A 24,681-nucleotide genomic window follows, 5' to 3' on the forward strand; every position below is an offset into this window, starting at 1 on the left:
TTGATCTGGTAGGTACTAATTGTGAAGGGGAGTGGGCGTGGGCGTGGGATTGGGACTGAACGTGGCATATGGCGTGGGAGTGCGAGTGGGCGCGGGAGTGGGAGCATGAAAATAAAAATGATTTTTTATTGTTGCCCCACCCTGAGCCCATGGTCATAGGTCCCATAGTCACTATTCCACGCGAACGAAGTCGCGGGGACAGCTAGTAGACAAATATAATCAGAAAGCTTTGAACTCCTAAGCTCAACCATAAAAGATAGACATTTATGATGTCGGGAGATATTTTTTATATAATATGGAGAACATTTCTTTCATACTTGATTTCTGTGTAGCTTTAACCATTAAGATACACGCATTAAGAACGCACACGCGACGAAAGCTTTAAAATGGAGTTGCTGCTCTGCTCACGAATATGAAAAATAATTGTACCAAGTTTCGTTTAAATCCGTCGAGTAGTTTTTGTTTCTATAACGGTTATACAGACAGACAGACGGACAAACATTTTTGACGTCGATGTCGATCTCTAATCACCTCGTGATAGTTATTTAGGAAATATATTTCATGTGCAGAATTGACCTCTACAGATTTAATATAAGTAGGTATACATATATTTAGATTCCAATTTCCATGTAACGTTAAATTCGACTATATAATAACTAACAGACAACGCAGGTTACTCTCGTTTCCGTAAGTTGAGGCGGCTACATATTCGGTCCTAATAACATGACTTTTTGTGAACGAAACGACAGCGCGGTTTAATTCGATGGCAACACCATCAGAAAAAAGGAAATATTTTTAACTTTGAAAAAATATTATGATTTACACTATTAATACTATTTTAACATTAACACAAAATATAAGACTGTGAGTGTGTAAAAATAAATCCAGCTAGTTTCACATCACACTTATGTTTATAATTAGGTATACGACATGAAAATATATTAATTACCAAGCAATAATCATACAGATAAATACTGAACAAAAGTATTAACAGTCAAAGTATATTTTTACTAACAACGTGTAAATGATGAAGGAATAATAATTATCAACGAACTAACCTTTTTGTATTAGAGTCCCGCCTCGTGATCGAATTATTAAAACACGAAGATTTTTAAAAATGTAACCAATGAACACAATCAATATTAGATTAACTGTAATGGTGTCTAGTTTGACTTAAAATAATATACATCTACCCTCACTTTTAAAAATGTAGTATATTCACACGAATTATATAAGCGCACCTTATAGGGAAGGGAAGATTTATTATGGGTTAAAGAGTTAAATAAATAAATAACATAATTATATTTAAATTATTAATTTTTAACATTGTGTTCAGTAGTGTTAACATGTAAATTGATTTGATTTTTACGAAATCTCATAGATGGCGCTGAATCAAATTTGTCTTTATAGTACTAAGATTCATTAAACAGTTTCTCTGCCCAAATAACGTAAATGACGTAGTTTTTATAGTGTAAAGCTAGATAATAGCATGGCTTACTCAAAAACAACATTTAAACATGAGTCTTTAGATTGTACGCTGTCGTAGTTCACGGAATACGTAAGAAAAGTAAAGGTTCACAGCTCCTCCCCCGGAGGTGATAGCATGATAATATGTTTAAAAAAACCTCACACGACCTGTTAGTAATATTCATGCAAAATTTGAAGTCAATCTATGCAGTACTTTTCGAGATTAGCTCGGACAAACATACAGACAAACAGACAAACAGACAAACAGACAAACAGACAAAAATTCTAAAAACTATATTTTTGGCTTCTATATCGATTATAGATCATGGATTATGTATTCTTTTAAAAAAATATTCAATGTACAGTTTTGACTTTCCTACGATTTTATTATATGTATAGATAACCATATTATAATTGTCCGTATTTATGCAAAATGGAACCACTCGACAAATTTCGTTTTTTACTTTTATTGAAGAATACTCATTAAAAAGTGGTCTAAATTCTTATACAAACAAGAACCACATGATTTTTAAGTTGGAAACAAGGTATACTAAAAGCAGAAAGGAACCACCAGCAACAACGAATAATACCATATTAAGCAAAACCGAACCACAGCACCACGGGACTGCTTTGTTCAAACAAATAAACGATATTACTATCATGTCATTTTATACAAAACAGATCCACACCTACTTGGTACCATTATACATTACACATATTTCTATTAATAACAATTATTTTTAATACACAAAATGGAACCAGGTTTCTGTGGTATGGTTATGCGTAAAATAAATACATAATTTAATTGTAATTTTTTATTGCAAAATAAAACCACAAGCATTCGGTTCTATTATACATAAATAAATATTGTAAAACATTCTGAAACCCATCATCGCTATATGGAACCAAATGCCTTGACTTGTTACAATGCTTCTCATCTTTAAACAACGTATTTCATTACTTAAGTGCAAAACTCCAATTTTTTAAGTAAAACGTCGAACATCTGTCAATATAGGTGACATTCAGCGAAGTAGTTCGAATACGTGACGGTGTTTTTTTCCTCCGCGAAGTAAGTTCTATTGTTTTTGTTAATTACCTTTAAAATTAAATGTGAAAATGTTTAGTAATAAATAAATAAGCAAGCAATTGGTAAGAAAAGCATTGGAGACGAACACCGAAGGTAATAATGAAGATACAACGGGTAAGTAGTTTTATTTAATGCATTTAAGTACTTATTGAATCTGAGATGCAGGTAAGCTTTATCCACTTTTGATTCATTCCCGATTGTGGTGTGATTTTAAGAAGATAGTTCATTAAGTAAGTACAAGAGGAATCCTCTGTGGATTTACGTATTTTAACGACAATGTACACGAAGGCGCGGCGAGTCGAATTAAGAGATCATTTTGTTACGATTCATCTGTCATTGTGAGATGAAACTACTAAAGTCTAAACCCTGTTTTAAAAATAACTGTCGATGATCTAGGTACCTACCTACTATTTTGGTAAAATACGTTTAGATTCAGTACAGTACATTCAGCCACATCATTCAGCGCATATAATTATTTGTTTGATTTTAAAACTCGCGCGGCTACTGTTTTGACCGGAACAAGGCCCTAGCCTGCGAAATTCAAAATTTTAACAAGTTTATTTAATTTTTTGCTAGGGTTGCCACTGTTGCGTTTGATTTTTAGGGTTCCGTACCCAAAAGGTAAAACGAGACCCTATTACTAAGACTCCGCTGTCCGTCTGTCTATCCCTCTGTCTCATGAACCGTGACAGTTAGATAGTCGAAATTTCATATGATGTATTTCTGATGCCGCTGTAACAACAAATACTAAAAAAACAGAATAAAAAAAGACGTGTGGCACTCGGGGACTGCCACGGTAAAGCTATTGCATAGCATGCCTTCAAGCCACACCTCCGAGCCCGTCGGAGTGGAGAGCGTGAGGTTTTTTCGTTACGGAATTTCTCGATTCGGTCCCCGCGCTCAAGGCCCGCGATAGAAGCTATGCAATAGCTTAATAAATATTTAAGAAGCTCCCATACAATAAGCCGTGATTTTTTTGCCGTTTTTATAGATAATGGTACGGAACTCTTCGTTGCGCGAGTCCGACTCGCACTTAGCCAGTTTTTTGTACATGGCGCATGTACATACAACATACTTAGTCGTCTAGTAGGGACACGGCTTTATAAGAACTAATAATATTTTGCTGTCGCCATATACCTACCTACGTATAAAAGCCACGCGGCTTTATTATTTTGATTTAAAGCTTTTTTCTTTTGATTACAGAAGATAACGAAGAACCTTATACGTCGCTGCCTCTGGAGAAGCTTTCTTCACCTTCTAGCGATATTCAGTCCATATTACATCTCATTCCACAAGATGCACAGTTTTTATAACGGTCTCATTAGTGATGATGCAATAGAAGACCACATAGATGGACTAGACACGGTGGATTTCGAAATCCAATTTGATGATAACGTCGAATAAACGTCCTATATAAGTATTATTTTATATATTTTATTAATTAAAGCTTTAATTACGATATTATAAATACATAGTTTCATTTATATCATTAAATCCCTGGGATGTGGTTCCTTTTTGTATAAGAGAAAACCTATCAATTGATAAATGTTAAAAGGAACCACATGCACATTTTCTTAATTATCTAGAAAGTTTAAGAATATTCAGAGCAAATTTATATACACATACTTAAATAAGTAATTTATCAATGAATTTAAATAAAATAAATTTTAATTTTACTTCATCTAACAGAGCTGCAAATGTTTTTGTAAATCCTTTGATATCTCAGAAGTGCGTTTTTGCTGGGTGGTTCCTTTTTGCTTAAATACGGACAATTAATTCGAACGGAAACGTTATTCAACATTTAATTTATGTGAATTAAACAAAACACCAGTTGCCAAACAGTTCTTTGTGCTTTTAATAATGATATTATCTTATGCAAATCCATCTAATCTTTCCGATTCACGGTCAACGTTTATTAAATTCGGTAAACCGCGAATAATGGAACCGATTTGCGTGGCTATGAACGCTTTCTACACTCCGTAGTTCCTCTACCGCGGTCGGTCTGCGCAAACGCAGCAAACAGTGTGTTTACCCACCCCGAGGTATAAAGTCGTGTCGCCGGCAGCACCGCGACGATTCCACAGTGAAAGGCGGTACACACGGAGAAAAAATGCGCGCGGCACTCTTGGTCGTCGCCGTCGCCGTCGCCCTGGCAACCGAAGTCTTCGGTGAAGCTGAACCCTGGGTCGAAGAGGAGGACGTACAAGACTACAGCGATTACAGAGACTATCATGATAGGGAGAAACGTGATGTGCACGTCGAAGGGCCGTATGACGAACACGTTCGCGTCAAACGTTGTCACGATGATGGCACAGAATTGAATAGAGCAAAACGATCGGCTCAGCCCGTACATCAGTATGAAGTATACGAGCCCTTCGAGGAAGGCTCTTATCCCGCGCCATCTTACCAGGAAATGTTGGCAGCGAGTGCGGAACATTATCACAAAGTCTATCTACCCCCTAACGCACGTGTAGCCCGGCATTTGAATACGCAAATCGACGCGGGTCCTTTGACATTTGGTGTTCATCCAGACCCCATAGAAATTGTCCCAGGACCGGTGAATCTTGCTCCTGCGCCTGCTAACTTTAATCCGGTACAATTCACAAATCAGCCTGCGTCGATAGGCATAGTTCAAGAGCAGAAAGAAGACTTGGCCCCTGCAGCTGGACACCATGTTGAAAGTCACAAGCCTCACGCTTTTGGTTATGAAAAGGGCTTCGGACATGCACAGGGTGGAAGTCATTTCGCTGATCATGGAGGAAAGGTACCTAATTATTAATATTTTAATATTAATTATAATCATAGAAATGAAATTTAACTATTTATCTAATACGTGAACACTGCTCATATATAAAAAAAACTATAGAATGTACGGTCTAACTATATAAATCTCAATTTGGAAATGCATTATGCAGTTATATGATAAATCATTTATTGACATTATTGGTAATCTGTACACTAATTATTATCAAAGCTTATTTTTAATTTTTAAGTAAATAATAAAACATCCGTATACATATATAAAAAAAAGGTTATTCAAATTATATTCAATTTAGTAAGTACTTATCTATTTTAAGGAATTTAGTCTGATAAAGTAATGTCTAAGAATTACTGTTTTAACCAATATGAGACATAAAATAATAATCTAATAGCAAATTACATTAATTCTTATGAAAATCAAGTAAAAAAACAACGAAATAAGAACGTCCAAATTATTTTCTTTTTAATAATATGAGTTTCCTAAAAATAAATCGTCCCTAAATGTGCCATGGTCAATGGCCGACAATAACGTCACAAAATCACCTGGCAACGTCAGATGAATGTATTTATAGCATTTAACAGTCACGAGATTAACACTTGTGTTTGTTTATCTGTCTACTTTCTCAAGTCTAGACAGGCATGTAATTATTATATCGATAGTTACATGCCCTAGCTGTCAGCAATACTGTGATATTTCGTGTAACTAATATCCGGTATTTAAATATGATCTAGAGAAAGTTCGACATTTAGCCAGTTAAGATATTAAATTAAAAATAGTTTAAATTGCGAAACTCGTAATTGATCTGATATTTAAAACATTTTTTTTTCTTGAATGGCGATAATCTAGTTTCAAAATATACAGACACTATAGTTGAGAAATCGAAATTAATTATGTATTATTTTTCTCAAATAAATATTTAAAATATGCATATATTTTTCAATTAATATAATAGTGTAGATAGTAATATTATTAATTGCAACTACTCCAAAATCAAAAAACAATATATTTTGCATTATTTTGTAGTATAAAATACGGTTGTGGGTCAGAGCTTTTGGACGTATAGAAGCTTTTTTTGGAAATTATTGTCACGTGACTGATCATGTGCATAAAATAAATGAAAAAAGTTTAATTATTTAACTACTTTTTTTCTCTTCCACACATTTCGTTAAAAATATATATATATATATATATATATATATAACGTTTTCCTAGAAAAACCCGCATAGTTCCCGTTCCTGTGGTCTTTCCGGGATAAATCATCAAACCTATTTAATAAATAGCAGATCTAAATAATATTATGTAGTAATTAATGATATCAAATCTTTCTTAATTTTTACTTTTTCGTTTTTGAAGTCGGTTTTTTTTAACGTAGTTATTTTTTCAAACATTTAAACGTCTCGCGTAATCTGAAAGATTCGGATTTAAATTAACGAATGTTTTAACAATGATAAATTATACAAAAATATGCACATGCAATTAATTGTTTATAAGAATTGAGATATTATAATCCCTGTTTAAGATAGAAGACATATTTTATTATAATAAATGTAAATAAGCACTTACATTATTTAAGAAATTTTTGAGTTTAAGTTCAAGATTGAAATTATTTGATACCTACCTAATAATTAAAAAGTAAATTATTGATAATTGTTTCAATTCAATAAAGTAAGTAGTAATCATTTTATGGATGTGGAAGTGTGTATAATGAATATTGTAAGAATATTATAATTGAAAATATGATTCCAAGTATTTTTTGTAGAAGTATAGGGAAAATAAAAGAAAGCTAAATACCACAGATAGTATAGTATAACTTTCTCATATTAGTAAGTTAATATGTATGAAAGAAAATCAGATCCGTTTGTTAACTACGAAAGTGTAACAGATCAAGATTACCTCATTTGTTTCTAAAATTAATTGTATATATAGTTACTTAGTTTTTATTACAATTAGTAATAAAAGCCTTTAATAGTTGCTTTCAAGTTAAGTAACTATGTTAACTACTTTACTAGTTACAAAATTAATTTACCATGAAATGCGTACAAATATTAACTACCTAGTACTTGTTTACGTATTGTTTCAATGGTCTGATATTCAACAATAATTAAAATTTTATCCGCGCCTTTATTAAGTTCTAACATTGGTTACTTACCTATGGGACCTATTAGGACCTATCGAAAACTAAGTTTTAATAAGAAGGCAAAGTTTCTATTTATATTAATTTAATCTCTATTTATATTTTACTTAAATAATACGATTATTGAAACTAGTAGGTACAAAAAAAGACAAATAATTATAACATTTAAATTTTGCTTTGATTCTCTACCGCGTATTCCAACTACGTAGAATAGTTTTATATGTTTTCATGAATTCACGTGTTTTATTTTCATAAAATAAAAATGTTAAATAGCTACGTTCCGAAATTCTGCATTCGATAATAATATTTTGAATAATAAAAATCATCCTAATATGAAGAGGTATCACTTTCAAATACATACATACAAGATGACCCAAAGATGTCCCGACACATAATAATTTATAAATAACAGAACTTAAGGCGAAGCAAATTCCATTTCAGTCAACCAAAGGTTCCAAATCGAACCACTACCTAGACAAAGGTGGTAAGGGACACAAGACTGATGAGCTACACCGCAAGGAGTACGAGGAAGCAGCAGGAAAGAAGAGAAAGCACCACGACCATGCTGGCCATAAGGGCAGTCATGAGGAGGAGGCTTTCGGACAGAGGGGAGCGCACTTTGACGAGAAAAAGGGACACAGAAAAGGACATAAGACAAAGGGTGAGTTACCAGATTTATTATCCTGCAAAATAGTAAAAATTATCTAAAATTATTAACTTTTATAAGCTTTATTACATGAAGTTGTTCATGTACAATGTCAAATGTGTTAAATCAATTAAAAATTTGATTTTTATTTTCAAAACATTAAAAATATCGGTTCTGAAATATTGACATAACATGAAAGTTATGTAAGCAACTAATATGAAAAATATTTCTTAGCACAATAATTATGATCTAATAAGCAAACCTTTTGTTTTATTTTTGTTATGTCTTCGAAGTTTTGTAGTGTATAATGACCGAGTAACTTGTGTAAAATGTTTCCATCAAACTCCAACCGTTCTCATTAAATTTGTAATCAATTAGCGTTCCAGAATATTAAAAAAAAAACTTTCGTTACAAATGAATTTTCGATTACATCACAACTTCCATGTCCGTGAAATTTTAACCGAATTAGACTCGAGGTCAATAATCAATGAATTGTAACAAAATAACTTTATATAACAGGTGATACACTTTCACTTTGACCGCAAAAATAACAAAAGAGAACAATACAGTTCAATGTGGAAGAAAAAAAAAGCGGCGGTCGGTGCAATATTTGGTAACTCGGTCTAGACTGGGTAACGTGCTAGATTTATTAAATGGTAATATTTCGTGATTGATATTGCGAGTGAGATTTGCATAACTATTGTGTATGCAATTACTTTTAGAATAGAATGCGTTCAAAACGTGTCAATTATTGCACAGCAGTCACTTGCGAGCTGACGACATATAAAACGATCGAAAATACGAAATGCTCCTTGCAATTTAGAGATCTCGTTCGAGAACCTTCATACCAACTTCTAAACTTCTAGAATGATTGAACTAGATGAAGCTTCAATCATGTAAATCTAACTACTGAAATAATACTGAAAAAATATTAACCAAAAGTTTGTGTAAGCTAATTAGTAGTTATCATTTTGTTCTATAAACACTTAATAAATAGTTGAACAGTGAACACACAGATCTACAGAAAGAACAAAATCTAGTGAGTTGTGACTTGTGAGTAAGTAATTAAAAAAATAAACATTTTACATACTTATTATAATTATTAGATAAAAATAGGTTTTTTAACTAGTCGTAACGTGTATAGCCTTTTTTGCAGATGCTTTTGCAGATGATTTTTTAAAGATGCTTAAATTAATGAAAAATGTAAAAAAATACTTTTACTTTTGTAGTAAATTATCTAAGAATGAAACGTTGATATGTACCGCTAATAATTTTATTTAATATGCGATTGCCGATTGCGATTTTTATGATCAGTGAATAAGCCGGGTACCTACGTACGAGTGGAATGGATGCAAATTCAACATTTTCAAGAAGCCAATATCCTACGTCCTCATCATCATCCTCATTTTCATTTAGCAAAACATTATCTACTGGACTGAACATGATTATCTACTTTGGATATAAATTAATTATTCATAATGTCCTTTCTCAAAATTAGCATCACATCGACACGAACGTACACCTTAATCCAATAAGATATATACGAGCGTACACGAAATAATTGGTGTAATTTAGATTTATCCAACAACGTTCCACTTCCCAGGCTTCCACAACAAATACCACAAGGACGAGTTCCACAAGGAACATAAGTTCTACGACGACTTCCACAAGGGCGGCGAGCACCACCGCTACGGCAAGTTCAACGCCCGCCACGCCACCAATGAGAGCGGCAAGAAGAAGGCTCACCACGTGAACGCTGGTCATGACTTTGTGGAGAAGGGCAAGAATGGATATAGGTGAGAAAACATAAATGTTTGTTCCTGTAGGAAGAACGCAATGAGGGTTTAGACTGTAGTCAAGGTCGTGCAAGGAATGCATTATATTACTATGTCGAACCTTTTTTGTTTTACATCATCATACTTTGAGTTTTGTGTGTGCTTTTAATCTCTATATAGGTTGTAGGTTGAAAAATATTAAAGTTTTAATATTTGCTAATTACTGAAGTGTATGGAAATCTTCTTGACTCGAACTTTGCACTTTAATATTTTAATATTAATTTATGGCTACTTTAATTATTTATTACTAGCGACCCGCCCCGTGAACGTTGTATATAAAAACATAGCGGCCGGCCGGCCGGTACCGCCGCAAACGCTACGTCCCGCAATTTTTAAATCTGTAATATCTTCGAAAATTATCATACGGTGTAAAGTGCCATATAGATCTATATTAAATGAACAATGTATTCAAGGTATTTAATTGGTTAAGGATTAATGCTGTATTGGTGAAAATCGCTTCGAAAATTAGCTATTATTTGTCGTAAAAAGTAAATGACAAAAAAATGTTATTGTGGGTTATCCATAAGAGATAGACATATACCATCGCGGACTTTTCTGTAGACCTTTTCAATGTGTATAATACTTAGTACATTATTTTGATAAAACTCGTAGGGTTCAGCCTGCGTTTGCAATATAAGCGGAAACAATGTAATTTTTTACGACATCACATTAGAAACCTCAAAAATAACAGTACATCTCCACTATTTAATGGATGTTATTATACATATAAACCTTCCTCTTGAATCACTCTATCTATTAAAAAAAACCGCATCAAAATCCGTTGCGTAGTTTCAAAGATTTAAGCGTACAAAGGGACATAGGGACATAGGGACAGGAAAAGCGACTTTGTTTTATACTATGTAGTGATTAGTATAATCCAGATGGAGATAAATCCAATAAAATTTAAATCATCAAAAATAGACCAAAGTGTATTATGTAATTAAAAGCTTCCAAATCGTAAACAAATACTAAAATTATTATACTTTTTCCAACAGTAAAAAGGGTCACGTAGACGCCGACCACCGCGGGTACAAAGGTCAAGCCGGTCACGAAGACCACCACGAACACCACTCGCAGCATGGCAAGAAAGGCGCGAAGGAAGGCGGCTCCCAGTGGGGATATGCTAAGAAGAATTAGACTGTAGCCCCTAGTGATTAGGTTTAATATTGTAACCATATAGCGAAAATGTTCAAGCCCATAAATTTGATTGTGTCAAATTTTTGCTGCACATTTTCTGTGTCTGTGATTTCCCTGTTGTGGTATGTAGGTAACATTAAGAAAGAGATGTCTGAAAAAAGAATCTTGCTGATTGAGATTTTTCCAAAAATGAAGTACTTATAAATTTAATCCAACTTCAATCTCTTTAAAATCAATCAATCATTAGGTTATCTACTTCTTTGCGTCATTTTCTAAGTTTAGTGTTGTGTTTGATGTAGTGAATAGAGAATAGCCTTCATCACCCTTCCTTATATATACCACAATAATTATTAGCATAGCATTTGATAAGATATACGGTTGGTGTTAAGCAAGCTTTGGTTATTATTTGTATTGTGATTAGAGGTTATTGTTCCTGGCTCAGAAAATACATATTTAATGAAATAAGTATGGCTGGCAGCGAGGTTGCCTTTGAAAATATTTATTATTTAGAAAGGTTGCAATTGTGTACACTTTGTTACAGAAATACCTCAAGGTGTTCTCGATGTGCAATTTAAATATTAAGACATAGATCTACTATTGTTTGCACTAGATCTATTGATACAGTTTCATTTTGTCTTTTATTTGTTTAAGTTTCTAAAGAATATAAATATTGCCTTCTGATGAAATCTTTAATTGTCATCTTTCCTTGAACTTTGAGAAGTTAAGGCATATGAAAATGTACTATAATAATTTTAATTTTTAATACTTTTTCGCCATGAGATCACGCAACCTGCTTTGAAGTGTATAGGGTGTTATTTATAAGTATAAATTATTTCGCCTATCCCAGTATTATTATTACACAGGTTTTGTATTTTTTATAATATAAAATGGTAAATAATAAATATGTGCCTCATTTTTATGGTTTCATTTCTACATTAAGTAAAAGGCCTATACCAATAACATTTAAAAATACTGCTTTGATCGCTAAACAATTCCTTACTCATCCAATGTTGAAAAAGAAATACCCATAGAAATCTAAATAACAAGACACATAGAAGTGCTGTAATGTCATAATTCGTATGAAAACCGCTGTCGCCAAAATCAACACATTCAAACCGAAAGCTAAACAGTACACACAAGTAAACTATGCCTTTTATTGGACAGCTTGATTTTAGTGAAAACTAACTTATCTATTAAATTAAGCTTTTGAATATGTATCCTAACGCACGAATTTACGGTTTATTTTAGAATAACATCCCTAAGTATATGAGACTTTTTGGTCCAATACGAACAAACGTGATAATAAGAATGGTCGACTGTGTCATTCATTGTTATTTCGATTACTATGGTGACACTCGTAATACTTGTAAATATTCTATAATTTTAAGGAAAAACGGCATTATTTCTAAAAAAAAATATTTTCCGATGAAATATTATTCCTTTATAAGTATAATTACAACTTGTGGAAGAATATCCGCAATGGGAATTGCTGAAACACACCATGTATACACTCATACGTCTCCAGAGCAACTGAACAGTGACGAATGCACTGGTGATGTGCAAATCACCTGAGTGGCGACAAGGTCACGCACGCTTACGACTTCTAGTGTCTTGTTATTTAGATTTCTATGGAAATACCCTTTGTTTCACACAGTATCATTAGGTATTTAGAAAGGAAAGATAAATCGCTTGAATAGTCAAGTCATTCAAAATATTGAGTAATTGTTGTAATTTGAGAGTTACTAGGAAACAAAAACCGTATATTTGGGTCTATAATAATTGTATCACTAAGCTCCTATAAAGTATTATTTATTTGTCATATCTATTATCTATGCATCATTGTAGAATGCTTTTCAATAATTAATTATAGATAGCATTTAAATCACTACATTACTTCAGCTCGATAATGGTTTAAACTTAAGCCTGGAAGAGATCGCTTATAAGCGATAAGGTTGCCTTATGTGCTATGCATGTTTAACTATTCTTTTAATAATTATGATTTATGATATCATTGTAAAATAAAGAAATAAACTTTAAACAATAGTCAAAGAAAGAAATAAAACGACTATAGAAATCTTAAAATACAGTTTAATCAATTTGTAAATTTTACAAGATACATGATAAAAAATCAGAACGGAGGTAAGCATGGCTGTCTCCCGCCAATTTTCGGGTCAAAGTATTTCACGTAAATAGAAACTTTTTGGTGCGGACTGCGCGGGAAAAACACGCGCTGGCCAGAGTCGTCTATGAACTCGGAATAGTCCATGGACCATTCCATTTTCATTTCGCATTTCTCGCATATTTTTGCACTGTAATAAAAAAAAAATATTTATTTACAAAATACAAACAAAGACTTTAATATCTAGTAAAATTAGCCCACTATTAAATATAATTTAAAATATCATAGCGTAACTTTACAGCAATATGCAAAATTAACAATTTTAACACTAGAAAGCCTGATAGGTTAAAAATGTTTTTCATAATTCTTGCTAAAAATCAATGAGATTGTTTGACGGAATAGTTGTAACAGTTGTTTACCTGAAAGATTACTAAATTATATCACTTACGTGTACTGGCTGACGGCCACAACCTGGACAAGAGGATGCCGAAGCTCTTCTGCTTGATTTAAAACCTTTTGTAGAAGCATCGTGCCCACACCCTGACCTGATACTTCCGCAGCAGTACCAAGAACTTCAACCTGATAATCATTAAATAGATATCAGTAATCGATAAAATATTTACCATAATTCAATGTTAATTATCTATTTATCATCCGCCGGCAATTTATGAAAAGATTCATTGAAATATCATAGTTTAATCATGTAGCCCATCTTCATTTATTTGCCTTATTATAGTTTTATTTCCAAGAAATCACACTCACATCATACAAATACGCAACATTAAACTTCTTAAACAAGTTAGGGCTCCGTATACAATGCGCACAGAAGTACATGCGGTTCCGTTCTGGCCTCGAGGCAGTGTAATGTGCCCACTCCTCTAACTCGTCAACTGCCCAGGGAAACACTTTGTTTGCCACACATACTCCAATCAGTTTGTTCTCTCCTGTCCTTGGAATGTACTCCCAGGCAAGGAAACGATCACCTGATAAGGAAAGTTTAATTGAGGAACGTAACTAATATTATGAAGATAAGAAGATTTCCTCTACCTTTTTAACATTTGATAATCTATTCTTTAATGCTTTTCAATATCATAGCTTATCAATGTTACTGAAATTGCATAAAACAAATCTTTCGTAAAATTTTTGGTTCAACTTTAACCGTAGATATATTTTTTTTTAATCAGTCATAACGCCGTGGTTGTAGAACGTCATATATAACTACGGTAATAAAGAGCCTAATATTACTGTACCTACAATTCATTCTGCTTAATTTTCCTAACAGAGAAAAAAAATCATACACAACACAGTTAAACCACTTACCAGAATGCGCATACTTGTCAGACAGGACATCTAGATAGGAAGAGTTGTGGCACATCCAGAGACCAACAACGCTGGGCTCGCGGGGCCAGTACTGGTTCTCCAGAAACGAGCGGATGATCTTGCCGTGCTTGTTGCCTCCAATCTCGATGCTAACATTGCGGAGGTCGAAGCACTGATAATAAATGATAGATGTTATTAAAAAATATACATTAATCGTTGTGAAATTAGCAGCAACTTACAGCTTATTTACTGAATCTTTATCTTATTTGCAATGAAACAATTAGCAGATAAACTAAGATTTAGTAAGTATATTTAGATCAGACTAAGTAGCCCTCATAACTCTCTTTCCGAAGCAGGAAACATGTATTTTTTTAGAAAAAAACAATGATGATGATGATCTCATCCACACTAATATTATAAAGCTGAAGAGTTTGTCTGTTTTTTGAAAGTGCTAATCTCAGGAACTACTGGTCCAATTTGAAAAATTCTTTCGGTGTTAGATAGCCCATTTATCGAAGAAGGTTATCATCACGCGGAGTACAGCTATAAGTCACTGATAAACACTCATTCGTCTTTTTTATATTTTAAACAGTAGATATGTAGATACTAACTGGTTTCTTTTCTGGAGGAAATAGACAGACATCGCAAGGAGATGGTTTTCTAAATCTTTTGAACTGCAGATTGCAAGACTGGCGCGGAATACTCGATAGTTTTAAAACATTGCGGCCCAACAACTTAATGCAATTCATTTTGTTTGTGACGACGTAAATAATCTATTTCAACATTTTTTGGATAGTTAATTCACTTTTTATACGGCATTTTTAGATGAACGATTAGGTGGTTTTAATTTGTGTTTTTATGTGCAAAACATGTTCAAATAGTGACAGAAATTATATTTTTTACTGACAAGGCGTTTGAGAAAGAAAAATAATTACAAAGAAGAATTTAAAGGATTATTTTAAAGACTAATGTGTCGAAACTTTTGCATCTTAGCGTCTTAATCTTCTTGTGGAATTTACTACTAAACTAACTAGTAGAGAAACTCAATATAATATTTTATTATCCGGATGTTAACTAATAAACAAGTAGGTATATAAATATTATTTTTTCTCATTTTAATGGAACCTTCATGCTAAATACAAATGACAATTTAAAACACACATAACCGTCAGACCAGCCGTCACCATGCCACCATTGTACTACTTCGGTATTTTATAAAATTATACAAAAATAAACAGCCGTCAAGATGATAAGCCGGTGAAGGAAAATCGCTCCAATTAATATCATTTTTTTCCACCAATATGTCAATAGCATTCAAACTAATCAGACTGCTGTCTCCGAGGGTCCAGTCACCGGCTGTGTGCTCCTGTCATGTGTTGAACTATCGGAATTATGCTGATAAACCGAAAGCACCTTCATCTTCTAAACACTTGGTAGGACTTATTATCTCATCTATACTAATATTATAAAGCTGAAGAGTTTGTTTATTTATTTATTTGCTTGTTTGTTTTAACGCAAAAATCTCAGGAACTACTGGTCCGATTTCAAAAATTCTTTCGGTGTTAGATAGCCCATTTATCGAGGAAGGCTATAGGATCACGCTAAGACCAACAGGAGCGGAGCAATGCGCGTGAAACCGCGGAGCACAGCTAGTTAAATATAACATAACGAGTGGGCTATGATTTTGTCACGTTTTAACATTGTGAAAAAACATTTAATCCATTGTTCAACATTATTTATTTCATAAATTAGTAAGTTAGGTAACTCTCTAAGTAGTTCTCTTATTATATCAATAATGCGCATGATTCAATAGACGATGCCTAAGTTAATTTACCATCTATACTTATTATATAACTAGCTTTCCGCCTGCGGCTTCGCCCGTGTTTTCAAAAAAAAACCCGCATAGTTCCCGTTCCCGTGGGATTTCCGGGATAAAACCTAGCCTATGTCACTCAGAAATGATGTAGTTTTCCAACAGTGAAAGAATTTTTCAAATCTGCCAAGTAGTTTCGGAGCCTATTCAATTCATACAAACAAACAAACAAACAAAAAATCAAACCTTTCCTCTTTATAATATTTGTATAGATATACAATCAACAAAGCCACAACGTTTTTAAAACTATATCTATTCAAGCAACTACTTCTATATTCGCATAGGTCCCACAAAATGAAGAAAGGATCCGCGTCCGGCGAGCACGGCCAACCGACGTGCCGCGCATTCTGCGCTTCGTCAAGGAACACGCCCGGGTCACGTGGCCAAACCTAACACCTAACAGCTCACATAATTTGATTCTGGGAGACTTCGTCGCCAGGACTCTTGCTCAAGGTTACTTTTAAAATACAATATTCCTTTTTCATAGATAACTTAAAGCTTTCTTGATGCTTTTAATTAACTTGAGGAATTAAGCTGTGAAGTAGTCATTTCATGATATTGTTGAATTAAAAAATCTAACAATGTTAGATTTTTTAAGTCGTTCTATATTTTTAGTTTGAATGCAATATGTTTAAAAGTTTCACAAAAACGTTTGTTCTTTAAGCTGATTAAAAGAAACATCATATTATTTCAATTAGTAATATTTGACAAGTAAATGTAATACTCCGGAAATTCTAAAACTTACCTTTGCTTGCTCTACCATAAACAAAGCCTTATATTTCCCAGGTCACTCCATGCTAGCCGAGCAGCAAGAGGCCAAACGCACTTGGGGCACCATCCGTGGCCTCGCCCTCAGCACCTCCGTGTGTCCCTGGGACGCCACACTCCTGGAGAAGTGGGCCCGCTGCGTGCGCTGCACCAAGTCCAGGCAGCTCATGATGTTCACTGCGCACTGCTTGCGAGCCCCAGGGCTGCATGATAAATACAATGTGCATACTGTTATGCAGGTATGTGTGTTATAATAAAATGGAGATAGTTACAATCTATCGTTTACTGAATCCTGTATGTAGGTACATTACTCACTCGATAAAATAGCTCAGATACACAAACTCCAGGTAACTTAAAATAATTGGCTTTTGATGCTACAATAATTGTAATAAATTGAAAATGCAATGTAATGCAAAATAATAATAGCTTTACACACTACAGTGATTCTTTAAGAGCAAATAAATAATCATGACCATTTTCAATAGGTAGTTCTGATGATACCTCCAGATTCTCCTAAGTCTGCGGAGATTGCACTAATGCTAGCAAGAAATACGCTACAGAGAGGTCGGGACACGGGATTTCCTCTCGTCCGGTTTGATGTTACTAATGAATCTATGTGAGTATTCATTGATAGATCTTATTTTCATTTGGGCAGGATAAAAGATAAAAAAATATTTATTTTAGATCAGAGTTGTTACTTACTTTTTTTAAGATACACAAACAAAGACGTATAAATAGAGGCCATTTTTTATTGTGTCAATTTAATTTAGTCATTGTTTTATTAATGTTTAAAGTAGGTATACAATATGTGACATTTTTTTGCAGAACAAAAGCTCTCAGTAGCCTGAATCTCCAGAAGGAATGGGAATTTTCCTACGAAGTCCAACCCGACGCAATCAAAGAGTGCGTCAAAGAAACATTAAAAGAAGACAAAGGTGAAGTGCAGAGTTCTGAAGCGAAAAATCATATCACTGTTTACACAGCTTTTCCCTTACGAAAATAATTCCTACCTATGTATTGTTGACGGCTGCTAATAAAATCCATTTTAATACAGCTGCATTTTAATTTTATCTCCCCCATAGGTACAATATTTGTTTCGATTAAAGTAATTTCATTCGTCTTTTTATCCTACGACACAGACTAATAATAATATACTACGTATACAACCTACGATAAAGAAGTGAAGGTTATTATTATCATCAATTTCTTCCCATCCAAAACGCGCAAAGTTTAGTGTCCACTATAATCAAGGCACAGGCTTTTACTCATGATAACAAACTTTCAGATGAGTTAAATTAACACAGATTTTCATGATAAACGATATTCTATTATGATTCTATTAACCTAAGCAATTAACGATGTTTATAAGGCGATTTATTAAACGCGCAATTGTAACAAAAATTTCAGCTGTCCGTAATTGTTTACTTTAAGTAATATTATAAAACCAGTCCATAGACCAAGAAAATAAAACCATATTAATTAGATACGTTTTCTATCATATTATATTAATCTACATAATGCGTTGTATGGTTTCTATTCCCATAAAAAATAATAATCAATTTAAACTTAAAATAACGTTGACCGCAAATATTACGCTACACCGAACATAACAAAGGAACTTTCAACACAAAAACTTACATTTCATTCTACTATCTTTTGTAGGAATACGTGCAATGGTACCTTGATGACTCAACTAGTGTTGAAAATAAATCTTTTGTATTTATCCAACCGAAGCTTACGTTACGACCACAACACGTTTAAATAGTTTAGTATGAATAGATTACTCATCTGATTCAAAATCGTTCAAAACGATTTGATTATTATTTTTGATTATTATTAGTTTTAAATTACGATGATAAGTACCTTTACTTATAAAATTTCGTCTACTACGACTGCCTGCATCCAAACCTAATGTGCATAGTGCTAATAGAATAAAATTAAGTAAGATATAATACCCCAATGCACCTTATTTAATTTTAACAACAAACAATAAATCTAAAAAATAGTTTTACATTTTCATTAAACTTCCAATTATTTCAACGATAAAAAACAGTTTTGTAAAGATCTTAATTCAAACCGTTTGTAAGATAATTTAGAAACCTATATTGATTCACCTGAACCTTTGGCAACGCAGTGAAGCAACCGTTGTTGAAATTAAATAAAAAGCTATTTAAGTATCGGACTGTTGTGCATGTAACTGGAAAATCGATCCTTGAATGAGTTAATTATCTAATTATACCTTTAGATCAGTTCATTGGCTTTATTTTGTCGTTAGGGCAAAAAACTAACGCCATTTTTTTTCACGGTTCAAAATGTTACGAGCATTAGAGAGCATTAATATTATGTTCTTATCGTGGATAGGTTATTTTATAAGCATAAGATCCGAATTGTTCTAAATTTTCATATTTAGCAAATATGAAAATTTATTTTTCAATATTCAAATTAATAAAATAGGATAATATTGTTAAACCTGGCTCTGGGACTTACGCTTGTAAGTATGCAAAACTTATGCCACAGCGGCTAGCTGGTTTAATTATCATGAATTCTAAATTAATTAATGTTAGCCGATGATCATGATTTTTTGCGCGTTATTTTATTTTTTTTATATTAGGTTCAGTTTAACATAGTTTTAATTTTTATATAGCCATTGAATACTGGAACACCATAAATGAATTATTTTGTAGTTCAGATTGGGAAAGATAAATCGTTGCAATCAGCTGTTATATAAAAAGAGTTGGTTTCTTGTATGAGCTAGTCTGACGGTTGGGTCGGAGAGAATTTTTTGTTGTAAGTAATAAGATTGGTTACTTTATTTAACAAACAGTGTAATGGAATTTTTTATCAGTTTTTTTTAATTCTTAAAATGAACAGAGATGTTGAACATTGAAGACATAACCTATTTGTGTTATTAAAATAAAATTTGACGCTTCTTGGCGCTCTTTTCCTGTGAAAGGAAGCTCATAATTATATGAGTTTAAAAAAAGAAATAAATATTATAATTAATATGAAGTTTACAAATATATTATAGATACGTACATAGAATAGTTTTTTTTAATGTTATCATGATATTCACATATTATAATATTATATTAGATTTACCATTGCTCTATTGGGTAATATCAAAGGAACCGAGCTTTTAACATTTAGGTACCTACCTAGATCAGCAAATTAAATGAAAATAAATTGCCATTAAATTATTATTCCTGTAAAATATCATACAAGTATTCCGTCGCTTCAAAATTAAAGTAGAAATACACACACCTAGGTAGGTAATTAATAATTATTAAAATCTTCGAATTTAAATTGACTAACAATAATAATTTTCAGAAAACATGAAGTTAAAGATATTAGCGCTAAGTTTACTACAGCTGGCGGTAGCGTCGCCCGTGCTGCAGGACCTCATGCTGGCAGACGATTCCCACACCGTCGGCACCTACATTAGACCAGCTCGGTCTGCGGGGGTAAGTAACTTACTATGAATCATTCGTATTACTAGGTATAAAGAGCTTTTATACGCCTCTGTCCCGGTTTCGCCCGGATTGACCGTTGTTAGTAACTTTATAACGGTAATGTTTTTTTTTAAATCGGTCAAGTACTTTTTGAGCAGCGTATATTCGTAAGCATACAGTGTTTATGTTGAATGTTGTCATTCAATGAACACGCTAGTCATTCAATCAAATAGCAGATTAAACCAGATGATGGATGTTATTAATAAAGATATATTACCTACACTATTTTGCTGGACACTATGTAATACAATACACATCTGTTTCTATAATTGATTTTCATTTGTTCTCTTCAATAACTACGCGTGCAAAATAAACTCTACCTAATATTGCTTTTTTTATAGCCTGAAGATTACCACAGATCCTACGAAAATGAAGGTGATGGTGAGATAGGTTACTCACGGAAGAAGACAGGCGGTGGAAAGAAAGGCTATCAACATTTTGACTCGTTCCATAAGAAGGCGGGTGACAACTACGAGTTTGAAAAACAAGACTCCTATGGGTTAGAAGACGAGGGACAGGCTGGCGCTCACAGTCATAAGAATGAGAGGAAAGGTGATACAGAGAATTATTATTACATATTATATAATACTAGGTAGTAATAAAAAAATATTCATTTCATTAATGAGAGTTACAGAGAATATAGCAGTATTCTTTTAGTCACAGAATTATTTTCGTTATGTATGCGAAATAGTGTTAGGTACCTATACCTAGTGGCTAGTACATAAGATTTGTTGGTAGATACCTATACATAATTAATAATTATTATATGCGGGACGCTATCAATTTAAATTTGAATTTATAATAATACTTATAACTTTTCTTCAGCTGATGCATATCGTGAACCAGAAAATGACGAAGAAGAACACGAAGCAGAGGAAAGACCAAAGAAAAAAAAGAACCACGAGGAACTCAGGTATGATTTGTTATGATACTTACCTATTTGCAATATTAGGATTATTATGATGTTTTGAACATGATTTTATTACTGGAAATGCCCACTTATAAAAATATTATCGCAAACGCTTGCCTATGATATATTTTAAATTTTTAACCATTTTAATAATATTCAAAGTTTGAACTGAATATATTTATGGATATGATAAGTCCATGACTAATCATTAAAATTACCTAACAATTATTATTTATTTGAAAGTTACTTATTATTATTCTTTCCTTTACAGAGAAGGACCGAATGACCACAACATAGAAGTTTCTGGTTATGATCCAGCAGATTATACTCTACCAGAAAAATATACGTATGGAACAGGGGAAGAATATAATTTTAAGTAATTATAATTGATAAGCAATTGAAAGTATGTAGTTAATGTAAAAAATAAGAATTTTTGATTTCTTGCGTTGGTACCAAAGAAATGTTCAACATTTAAAATAACGCCCTCTTTTGGAGTTTTTGTGAAACAGTATAAAGTTCAACACTATATTTTATATTGTTTTGTAACATGGAAAATAAATTAATAATAATAAAATAATACTTTGTTTTATTTATTTAAACTAAAATAAATAAATAATCTATGTATTTACGCCACAACACGCGTTATGACGTGATGTTCAAGGCCCTTGCCTTTGAACATGACACAACAACAAACGTTGACGTTAGCTTTGCTGTTTGACAGTTGACATTTGACTTTTGTTTTGCTTGCGCGATCCGAATCAAGGCTGGATTCATCGGCAGCAAAATAAGCCAAAAACTTCTATACTTTCCAACGATTTGTGATGTGATAACCGAAGCTTAAACTATCCAGAAACAATGGGTATAACGGTCATCGAAATAATTGCAACGATACTACTAAATCTCATACATTGCACGAACACGGGTAAGTAGGCTATTATTTAATTGAATCAATTCGTCCGGCTCGTGTTATTCTAGAGCTTTATTCTTTTTAACAGAGCACATCCTGTCCTGCAATACGAGCAGTTTAGAGCCGTGTCCGGGTAAGAACGAAGTATGTAAATACGATCAGTGCGTATGCCCTGACGACTTAGTGAGGGAGGGTGAAGATTGCTTGTTCCCAACCCCCGACTCGGCTGCTAGTCACGACGTCACTGCTGCTATTGTATCCATCTTTACTATAGCGCTTGTTGTCGTCGGTCTAGTATTAGTTATAAGGAAATACAATTTAATTGAGTATATAAGGCAGAAGATTGACTTGAGAAGAAACAACGATGTTATGTATGAAGACGTTATGATAGGGCAAGATGATCCCCCATTAAGTCCTTAGTCTAGTAAAGATTAGCTTTTCTAATGTTTTACAAGGCGACATCAGAAATGTAAATAATATTGTTGATATTGTTGTTTTGTTTTGTAAAATATATACCCACTTTCAGTTTGTGTATTTTATCATGAATGGGTATTTTGACTCTCTGACTTCTAAGTTTTTTTATTGTTATATGTTATTTAAGCTCATACTCATTTCATTCTTTAGGCTTCATTAAGTTATTACTTTGTGTATAATATCTGTTATAGTCAAACCCAGAAGCTCGGGCACTCTTAGGTTCGACTGGTCAAACCTCAGGTCTGGCATAATGACTTTGTCAAACCCCAAATAAATGTAATATTTCAACCTTTTATTAAACAATTTTCATCAGTTATTGTCTAGCTGAGGTGTCTTATGCGCGTGTGATGCCTATACTGTGTTTGCCTACGGCCGAAACTGCTGCTGACTTCAAAGGGTGAAATTCAAATATATTTCAAAGATTGCCCGATGGCTTTTGCTTTCTAAGATAAAACAGTCCTTCCGCAAAGAGATTAGTGTTTTGGGATTGACTATAACATATCAAAATAACATAATATTACGGAGAAATGCCCGTATTATTCTGGACATATTGTAACAGTCAACTGTGGGCTTCTCAAACACCAATTTGTAAACATAATATTATGATGGAAGCAATCAAATAGGAATGTCAAGAAATTTATATATTTTTAATATAGGTCATTACTTTAATCTTCTCACAATATTTTTTGTATCAATATTGTCATTGATTGCACAAATATTACTCATTATATTGATTAACATATTTGTTCACTTTATTATCAAATTTTTGTAAAACTAATAATAATACTGATTATAATACTGCATTATAATACATGTTGATGTGTCTATTCGGGTAACAAAATTGAAGTAATTCTTGTACATAATAAAATATCTCGCATTCATAAAATACCTATAATAATATATTAAATGCCTTCATAAATAAATGTGATATGAATGTTTATTGCTGTACAAAACATTGTACATAAATACAGAATGTTTTAATGTGCAATTATAATCATGTGAACATTCTTATAGGGTCGATAAAATAACATAAATTGTAACATAATATTTTTCTAATAATAAAGTTTTCTATTTTTTATATTAATTTGTTTATTTGCTGTGTTTGTATTTGTTTATTTATTGATCTTGTTTTGAAAAACATTGTAGATATCTGTAAGTGATATTTTCTTGGTGCATTGATGTGAGTCACAATGAAGAACAATTCAGACCATTTCAATCATTATGGAAATGACACTTCTTTAGGTGTGTTAAGAGTAAAATTTCAAGGTCGCGTCATGGCAATACCATGACGCCATGGAGAAAAGCGACGATTTTCGTATCTTTGAATCTTACTAAAGAAGTTTCAACTCTGACACGTGTGCTCAGAATACACGCTCTTATTTTATTTGCATCAGAAAAGCTACTCATTCTCTGATTTTGTTTATAGTCACAAAATTAACCAGTGAAATAAAATGTACGAAAAAACACACATTATAAGAACAACTACATAATATTATTATATTGTGTGGTACAACATTATATATTCTGTGGTACAACAGAAGAATCTGAATAAGTTTCAATATTGTTAAATTTATTTTATAATATTGTTTGTCTATGCTCAATGTCGCCAAAGACTGAATGTTTAAGCATAATATGTTATTCTTTTTTAATGTATCTTTATATTGTTCTAACCCTGTAAACATATTAATGATGTATGACTTATAATAATGTTTCTTGGAACTTGGCTTTTTATAG

At 32.7% G+C, this 24,681-nt stretch overlaps 5 protein-coding genes across 5 annotated transcripts; 4 read left to right on the forward strand and 1 right to left on the reverse strand.

The window, feature by feature from the left end:
• The first annotated feature begins 4,558 nt into the window (after window positions 1-4,558).
• LOC149482561 (uncharacterized) lies at window positions 4,559-11,982 on the forward strand. Its single transcript, XM_089704256.1, has 4 exons — window positions 4,559-5,318; window positions 7,891-8,110; window positions 9,699-9,891; window positions 10,926-11,982. Exons 1-4 carry the CDS (start codon window positions 4,665-4,667, stop codon window positions 11,065-11,067), a joined length of 1,209 nt encoding a protein of 402 aa, XP_089560382.1. The 5' UTR covers window positions 4,559-4,664; the 3' UTR covers window positions 11,068-11,982.
• A 1,213-nt stretch (window positions 11,983-13,195) lies between these two features.
• Window positions 13,196-15,255, reverse strand: LOC149482562 (uncharacterized). The gene is made up of 5 exons (XM_089704088.1): window positions 15,118-15,255; window positions 14,507-14,678; window positions 13,949-14,169; window positions 13,635-13,765; window positions 13,196-13,376 (listed from the first exon to the last, which is right to left on the reverse strand). The coding sequence occupies exons 1-5, from the start codon at window positions 15,253-15,255 to the stop codon at window positions 13,196-13,198; spliced, it is 843 nt and encodes a 280-aa protein (XP_089560214.1).
• A 552-nt stretch (window positions 15,256-15,807) lies between these two features.
• Window positions 15,808-18,248, forward strand: LOC149482563 (uncharacterized). Its single transcript, XM_089704451.1, has 5 exons — window positions 15,808-15,939; window positions 16,664-16,832; window positions 17,166-17,386; window positions 17,633-17,763; window positions 17,973-18,248. The coding sequence occupies exons 1-5, from the start codon at window positions 15,808-15,810 to the stop codon at window positions 18,148-18,150; spliced, it is 831 nt and encodes a 276-aa protein (XP_089560577.1). The 3' UTR covers window positions 18,151-18,248.
• Window positions 18,249-19,839: 1,591 nt separating this feature from the next.
• On the forward strand, window positions 19,840-22,111 carry LOC149482564 (uncharacterized). The gene is made up of 5 exons (XM_089704486.1): window positions 19,840-19,934; window positions 20,475-20,608; window positions 20,998-21,208; window positions 21,482-21,569; window positions 21,838-22,111. Exons 2-5 carry the CDS (start codon window positions 20,480-20,482, stop codon window positions 21,944-21,946), a joined length of 537 nt encoding a protein of 178 aa, XP_089560612.1. The 5' UTR covers window positions 19,840-19,934; window positions 20,475-20,479; the 3' UTR covers window positions 21,947-22,111.
• A 169-nt stretch (window positions 22,112-22,280) lies between these two features.
• LOC149482565 (uncharacterized) lies at window positions 22,281-23,461 on the forward strand. Its single transcript, XM_089704069.1, has 2 exons — window positions 22,281-22,488; window positions 22,562-23,461. Exons 1-2 carry the CDS (start codon window positions 22,422-22,424, stop codon window positions 22,891-22,893), a joined length of 399 nt encoding a protein of 132 aa, XP_089560195.1. The 5' UTR covers window positions 22,281-22,421; the 3' UTR covers window positions 22,894-23,461.
• The last annotated feature ends 1,220 nt before the right edge of the window (window positions 23,462-24,681 follow it).

Source organism: Colias philodice, chromosome 15 (genome assembly GCF_061535455.1).
Source record: "Colias philodice isolate Cphi_HAF_F1 chromosome 15, ilColPhil1 Martin Lab GWU primary, whole genome shotgun sequence".
Classification (NCBI taxonomy): Eukaryota; Metazoa; Arthropoda; class Insecta; order Lepidoptera; family Pieridae; genus Colias; species Colias philodice.